Source organism: Talaromyces marneffei, chromosome 3 (genome assembly GCF_009556855.1).
Source record: "Talaromyces marneffei chromosome 3, complete sequence".
Taxonomy (NCBI): Eukaryota; Fungi; Ascomycota; class Eurotiomycetes; order Eurotiales; family Trichocomaceae; genus Talaromyces; species Talaromyces marneffei.
This window is the reverse complement of record NC_072350.1, coordinates 1,971,707-1,979,513: the sequence shown is the minus strand read 5'-3', so window position 1 is coordinate 1,979,513 and position 7,807 is coordinate 1,971,707. Positions and strand designations below refer to the sequence as shown.

The 7,807-nt window shown below is 45.4% G+C and overlaps 2 protein-coding genes across 2 annotated transcripts; both read left to right on the top strand.

Annotated features, from left to right (window-relative positions):
• Positions 1-1,513: 1,513 nt before the first annotated feature.
• Positions 1,514-2,569, top strand: EYB26_004467 (uncharacterized protein; the record flags this gene model as incomplete). The annotated part of the gene is made up of 2 exons (XM_054263758.1): positions 1,514-1,652; positions 1,707-2,569. 2 exons carry the CDS (start codon positions 1,514-1,516, stop codon positions 2,567-2,569), a joined length of 1,002 nt encoding a protein of 333 aa, XP_054119733.1.
• Positions 2,570-5,006: 2,437 nt separating this feature from the next.
• On the top strand, positions 5,007-7,067 carry EYB26_004466 (uncharacterized protein; the record flags this gene model as incomplete). The annotated part of the gene is made up of 1 exon (XM_054263757.1): positions 5,007-7,067. The coding sequence occupies one exon, from the start codon at positions 5,007-5,009 to the stop codon at positions 7,065-7,067; it is 2,061 nt and encodes a 686-aa protein (XP_054119732.1).
• Positions 7,068-7,807: the final 740 nt, after the last annotated feature.

The window sequence follows — 7,807 nt, the reverse complement described above, 5'->3', positions numbered from 1 at the left end:
AGATAGAAGACATGATGTCATGTGTCTACGATGTACGGTATAGAGATGCAGTGGATGAAGTGCATTAAGCGAGGAAAGAAAAAGAGGGGATATTTTTGCATTGACGATTACGTATTCTTAATTATAATTATTAGTATACGGACGATTAATGATACAACATTTGCATTCACTCTTTTCTTTTCTAAGTAATTGAAATATATGAGTACCTGTATCCCGATTCGTCAGCATACGCTTCAAAACCAAGTCAAAAGAGATCGAAAGGGGAATAAAGTATAAAATCAGCAAGCCGGTTTACTCATCCCATCCCCTGCCGACTCCACCCCAGAACGCACCACCCAAAACGAATGAATGCATCCCGGAGCAGAAAAAAATCGACACAAAGCCAAGCCTGCACAAAACAAGGGCACGAAGGGTAATCTTCTTCCAAAAGAGCCTCTCGTTAGCGGATAGAATACGAACAACACTCCACAACCTATCATCCCCAACCACACGAGGAGGTCAAGTCAGGTATGAGGGAGGAGTTTATATCACTGTCCTGAAAGGATGGAATGTTGAAAACTAGGGCCAACGTGGTGCCTCGATCATACAAGCTCGAGAGGCGGTAAATCGTTGAATGGATTGACTAGTTGTCATCATAAAAGAGAGTTGGGGAAAGAGAAGGGCTAGCTAGCTAGGAAAGGGGTGTGACATACACTTACTACAACCTATGAATGATAGATTGGGGGATGAATTGGTGTTGGGAGAAAACGGTCTATGATCTGTGCCAAACTTGTTAGCTTGGTTGTTTTGCTTGAGGCTGAACAGACTAAGACCAATAAATTGGAACATGTCGATGATATCAGGAAACGTTTTGGTAAGGTATTTGTTATCTTCAAGAGATTTGCAGAAGCAGAACTGAAAATATTTGTTTCATCATGAAATCGACATGTCCCGGGGCTGTAGTAAAAGATAAAAAAAAAAATTGACGTACCATTTACTAAGCACGCGACAGCAATGTCTGTGGAGATTTCTGAACCTGTTTCTAGTCGGAATAATCAGCGAAAGTCCACATCAACGAGTCGATGAAAAGATAAATGAAGATTGTTCAATGGTTTTCAGATGGTAGTGCATGTTGTTCAAAGGCTCATGTTTTTTCGCCGAACAGAGTTTTTGGTAAACTTCTCCTCCTGTGAAATGGTGCTGGATGTAGGTGTAGGAAGAACTCACAATAGTTAGTCATAACACTCGAGATGATGATCACATATTAAACAATCGAGGCGTTGACATTGAATGAATCGAATTGTTTTTCTTTTCAAGTTGTGGAAGAGAAGGGGTGAGGTTGTTTAAGCGGGAAGAAAAAAAAGCAGAAGAAAAGGAAAGAATGAGCTAGTAGCCGCCCCACATGAGCAAACAGAGCAAACATGCTTCAGAAATGGAACTTTTTGTGGTCGTTCGCAATGTCCTGACAAAAAGTTGTCAATCCTCGACTTTGTTTCATTCTTCTCTTCTCGAAAATAATCGACATAAAACAAATATGGCTGACAGGAGAAGAAATAACGGTCCGCAAAGCGGTACCAGAGCGCCTGTATATGCTTCATTACTACGCAATGCAGCAGGCGAAGCAGCAGAAAGACCACAGCGGGCGAGGAAACCTACAGAGCTGCGAAAAATATGTAAGTTATTCGCACGTTGGATGTTTGTGATTCAATGCTTAAATTGGCGTCTAGTCTTAAAAACCGGCCTTATTCCCTCCGCAAGCGGATCATCATACCTCGAAATTGAACCTGCTAGACGACCAACCAACACCCCCAAGTCGCTGATAGCTCCTGCTACATCGTTGAAGATTGCATGCGCAGTACATGGCCCGCGACCTCTTCCGCGCTCAGCGAATTACTCACCAAACCTCCTTCTCACGACCCACGTCAAATATGCACCGTTCGCACACCGACGACGAAAAGGACATATCCGAGATGCCAGCGAGCGTGACTTGGGCGTGCATCTTGAAACTGCCATTAGAGGAGCTATAATAGCTGAGCGCTGGCCTAAGAGTGCGTTGGACGTGACCATTACTGTTCTCGAAGCGGAGGACGACCGGTGGTGGGGTGATGCATCTGGTTCATCGGATGCCTCTTGGGGAATGATGAATGTGCTTGCAGGCTGTATTACGGCTGCAGCGGCGGCCATTGCTGATGCAAGAATTGACTGTTTGGATTTGGTTGCTGGTGGTGTTGCTGCGTTGGTTGCTGATGATCAGCAGGAGGATAAAAGCACAGAAGGGGGCGTAAGTCCTCCCAGGCTATTCCTTGATCCAGACCCATCTGAACACAAGAATATTGTTGCTGCTTGTGTTGTTGGATATCTACCTGGTCGGGACGAGATTACGGAGATCTGGTTGAAAGGTGATACGTCCGAAGTAGCTTCAACGACACCGGGAGAAAAGATGTCGGGACATGACGTATTGATTGATGGTGCTATTGATGCAGCACGTGCTGCTCGATCTGTGCTTGCTGCTGCTGTCAAAGAGTCGGGTGAACGTTTTATTGCGCAATCTATGGGCGTTTCGGGGACTGATATTGAAATGAAGACTTGAGTGTTTAGCCTCGAGTTGTCGGGTTATGGATTGTCCCTATGGGAAGGATGTATGCATTCAAGACTTTGATACATAATGCAGATGATACCCTCAGCAAGACTTTATCTTCACGTTTACGTTCAACACGCTATGATGGTATCGTGGCATCGGTCGCGCTGCAGCCAATTTCAGGATACGTACTTAAGGAAGGCTAGCTGGGGGAGCACCAAGGCTCTACGGGCCCTTATCTTCAGGATCTAGTCATGCATCTGTACGGAGTAACATGGCTGAATATGAATGTACGGCGTCAGTGACGGTGGACTCGGCGATTTAGTCAATATGATTATGATCATGACAGAAAACTGGTAATGAAAATCTTGACGAGAGTCGCATGCTATTGGCCGATATCAGATGGATAAGACAAGGACGGGGACTGTAAGGAATCTATGGAGTATGGATATGTCCTAGTATGCAGGTCTTACATGTGTAGATGCTTCGGCCCTCAACATTGTCAAGGTTACACCTCGTAAACCTCACCGATTCGTTGAAAGTTGTGATTTTCTATGTCAACTCAAGTCAAAATTCCAACCTGATCTGCTTGGGTCGAAAAGTTCATGTCGTGTAAGACAATCATTCGATTGTCCCATAACTATGCTTCGGTTGTATTGTCAACACTCGCCATTCTATATCTCGTATGCATTACTCCCTACATATGGTATTTTATTTTAGTACTTCACGTTTTGTAAATCAAGACAAAGTCAGGGGTGGACCCCTTACGAAAGGTTGCTTAACATGCCTCCAAACCTTGATTTCTGGGTCAAAACATACTTAGTATGTACTATGTAGCAGTCGCGTACGGAGGGAACACCCAACAGAGAATCCCCCCCGTATCGTATCATGATTCGTATGTAGGCCCCGTGAAAAACGCCTGGCCGGCTGCCGGCGTTGACAGGTGACAACTTGACAAGAGGGTCAAAATCGTTGCCCATCAATCTTTAATAAATTAAGCACATATCTACCACTTGTTACGTGCGTATTATCCAAATCTTGGTCTGATCTCGAAACATCTCCGCAGTTCATAACACAATAGCTTATAGTTCAGATTCGTCGATAAGGTTGTCCATATGAACAAAGATTATCTACTACGTAGTACGTATGTGTGGGTGTCTGTGGGTGTTTCATGTGTCGAGAACCGAGTGCCCTGCATTCTCGTGTACTACGTGTATCATACCAGTACATACACAGTATCCGTCTTTGATACAGTGACAGCAGCCCGAAAACGCAGCCAATCCCCACACTTGGAAGCCCACCCGAGACGGTTTAGTCAGGAACATATGCCGAAAAGTAATTTATGCTAACCTCGAGTCAGCCATGATCTGCGTCGTCGTCCCCAATAGGAGATCTGTGAGGCCAAAGAAACTTCGAGCGCCGACAGTTGCGGCAAAGAGGATATTCGAGACACTCGCTTGGACACACAATTTGCCTTTCATCGACTGGAAAGGACCTGGTACGTCAATTGAAGCAGTCTTTCGTATGTTTAGATCACGTGCCAAGATGAGAAGGCACTAGTTAGACTAAGCGGAGTGGCACGAACTTCTCAAGCTGGGCTGAAGGATCCCAGCGAATAAGCCGCTTTCAGGGGGGCTATCCAGAAACTTAGACCTCGTGCGTGGAGATTTACTATGTATAATTCCAGGGATGTTCCGTCTGGCGTCCCGCGTCTACAGAGTATACGCTACAGCACCCAAGAATTACACAATACTCTAGACGTAGGTCGTACGAGTGCTAATATGTATTTTGCGAGAATAAATATATTGAGTTGTGGACAGAACATACGCAGTCCGATATTCTTAGCCTCGACTTCTATTATGCCTTGTCGAAGTGAAGAAGAGAACTCAGGCCGTAGCAAGTGTACGGCCAGGGAAATTTCGGTAATTTACCGAGATATAGAGTAAGGACGCTAAGAGCACCCCGACCCATCGTGCCCACTACAATGGGCATGATCCAGCCAATTAGCAAGCCAAGATCCCCCCACTCTGCCATCGATGCCCTAATCGAGGCTCGCCTTGTCCTTTGTCTCTGTATCTCCGTATCTATGTTTGTGTATTTCTATTTCGACCGTACGTACTTGCCTCGTTGGGATGCAGAGCTAAGACAGTGCCAAACGGTGACCTTCTCCGTCTTCCGACTTCCTTCCGTTCATGCTCTTCTTCTAATTCTCTCTTTTTCGAGTCCTAGAAAACCAACAGGCGTTGTGTTGTTGAATATTCATTGCATTGCATTGCGTCGAGTCCTTCTTGTTCTCATCTCATCGGAGTAGAGCTCTGTTCACTGTTTCTTTGTCTCTTCTTTTACTTGTTTTGCCGCTTGTGGCTGGGCCACGGCACTTCAGTTGGCTCATGCTTTCTCCGCGACTTCATTGCAACTGACTGTATGAAGGCGGTTGAGATATCCAACAATGGCAACTTTCAAGAAACTTTTCTCAGCCGCTTCGCCGAGGGAAGAAGTCCAAAGCGTCAGCAGTCAGCAATATGTCAACCAATACACCAATTCACCTACTCGTGATCCTAGGACGCCTGCGTCCCCCTATACTTATCCGCTACAATCGCAGAGTAAGCAAGATGTGAACCGACATTACGAGGGAATAGAGAGGCAATTCGAGCAACTACACGAGACGTTCTACTCCCGCACCCTCGCATCTCTTCGTCAATTCCGGTACACCAAGGCCGGCGAGTCTTCAGATCAGAAGAACAGATACATCGATGTTGTGGAGGCTTTGTTCTCAAATCATCGCTACCAGATGTCATCCACCAGATCGATGTCGCCGATAACTCCTTACAACGAGGACATTGCAGACCGAAATATAATCGCCCAACATTTCCCCCAACTGAACCCTCAGTACTCCCGCCCGATATCCGGCTTGTATCAGGAAGATGTGGCGGACAGGAATATATCAAGGTCAAAGAGCAATCCAATTTACAAAGGACCTCGGTCTAGCCGTCTGAGTGTGAGGTCCGATGACTATGAAGAGAAGGCGAGCAGCTCCAGATCTAAATCACAGACCCGTTCTCATGAACCACGGACGAGTTATCCTCCAGCAAATTTGACAAAATCTCCGAGTAGAGACGTGGCAGTTGAACTGCCAATACCGGAGAAGGATCAACGAAGAGGTCAGACGTTGTTAAGACCTCAGGCCTCTGCGCCGGATCTAAGCATGGTAGAAATTAAGACTCCTGATCTTGCCAGTTTTCCAAGGCCCCCAACTTCGGGAGCGGATACAGTTGTGGAAGAGCCATCGAAGGAACCGGAGAAAATGCCGGAAAAGGCGTCTCCAAAATCGCCCCGAAAATTGTCCGGCAAGGCATTGGAAAAGGCGATTGAAAAAGCCTTAGCGGAGGAAGAAGCAGTCACAGACAATTCATCTGTTTGCAGTGGCAGGCCGAGTTCGGATATTGAAATGTCAGATAGCAGACAACCAGCGGATGCGAAATCATCAACAAGTTCTCGAACGAGCAAGAAGAATGTCCGTGACCTTATTATCAATACGGATATCACTGCCATAAAGAAACCGAGCATAAGAATCGAACATTGTGCAATTCAACCTCCAACTCCCCGCAACCCTGTACCAATTCCACAAAACGCCAGCATTGACGAAATTGTGCACAGTCCATTGCTCACAGTCGGCCCTAACCACCTCACTGCTCAACCTTCTCCTGCCCTTGACATTGATGACCTTATGAAGATTTTCAAACAAGCCTACAATAATACTACACAAAAACCTAACCCTCCGTACCCTACATTCGAGACGCTGCAAGAGATCATTATTCGCGAAATCAACTCTCATGACGCCTTTCGCAAAGTCCCTGTACCGAATGACCTTCTAGTTACACCCCCATCTTCTGAGAATTCAGTGCATGATGATATCCTTCTACCTCCGCCGGGTCCTTCAAGGGTCAAACCACTTCTAGAGAAGGAAAGTCCGTTATCAAGGCTCATTCGCAGACGATCAAATAATGGGCTTCAAGGCCGAAGTTCACCAGCTCCAAACACCTCACCTATCAAAACTTCATCCCCTCCAAACTCTCCACCAACCTATACCAACTATAACAGCCAAAGCACCGAGGCCGACATATACTTGGCACCAACAAAAAAGACTGCATCGAGAGACACACAACCATTCATCCCTCGGCGACGGCGCCATACATATGGAGAACCACTAACTCCATCTCGAACATCAGCCCCAATGTCACAACAACGCCAACAGCTACAACTTCAATCTCAGCCGCATCAACGACCTCAATCCCGACCTCTACCGCCCGCGCATACTTCATCCGCATCTATATCCTCTTCTTCTAGCTTCAGTCTCTTCCCAGCCACAAAACCTATCCCACAACCTCGATACAAAAATCATTTCAAACGCAAGTCGGACCCAGTCCCCCCGTCTCCGCATTTCACCGAATTCATCCCCATGGACGCTGCTACACCACCCATATATCCTAGCTATGTGCGACAGCAATAAAAGAGGTCCACGGGGAGACCCTCAAACTTAATGAACTCATGTGCAGAAAAAAGGGGAACCCTTTAACCCTGAATCATTGTTTTCGGAAATTCATCAGATTTATTATTCTGATATGTCATTCCTTCACAAATAACCCTTTCTACTTAATATTTTAGATAACACATTTGCATTGGTGGTTGCGATTGTATTCTTTTTTTCTTAGCTGTGAACAAGATTGAGCAGTTTATTGTACATAGAAGCCTTCTTTTCCCATGTTCTTTCTCTTAGATTGTTCTCCTTGAAAGTCGTACCATCTGGATGCCTAAGTCCATTTACTTTGTCTCCCCCCTTTTTTTCTTGTCCTTTGTTGATACGCTGAGGGAGTGAGAGTTGGTCCTTAGGGCTTTCCTCTCGGCTTCCAGGTTCGATAACAAAAAATTGTGTATTTATATATCTTTTTTTTCCCTTTTTCTTTTTGCCTTAGAGGTTCTAGTCTGATCTCTGACTTGGCATATCAATCTCAATCTTTTCGAATTGACCTTTTGTCAGTTTACGATCTTATCCATCCATGTCATTAGACTTCTTAAAAATTCTGCTGCTCTACGTAACTAGTTGAGTATGACACTCTTTGGAGAAAACTGGCTTGAACGAGAAATCCCTTGAACTAATCCACAACCGATCCTACTACGCCTATCATGCTTTTTCTCCTCCTAGTTTAATTCTTCTTAGGGTAAAGGAAGATAAGGGAAAGGAAAGAAAAA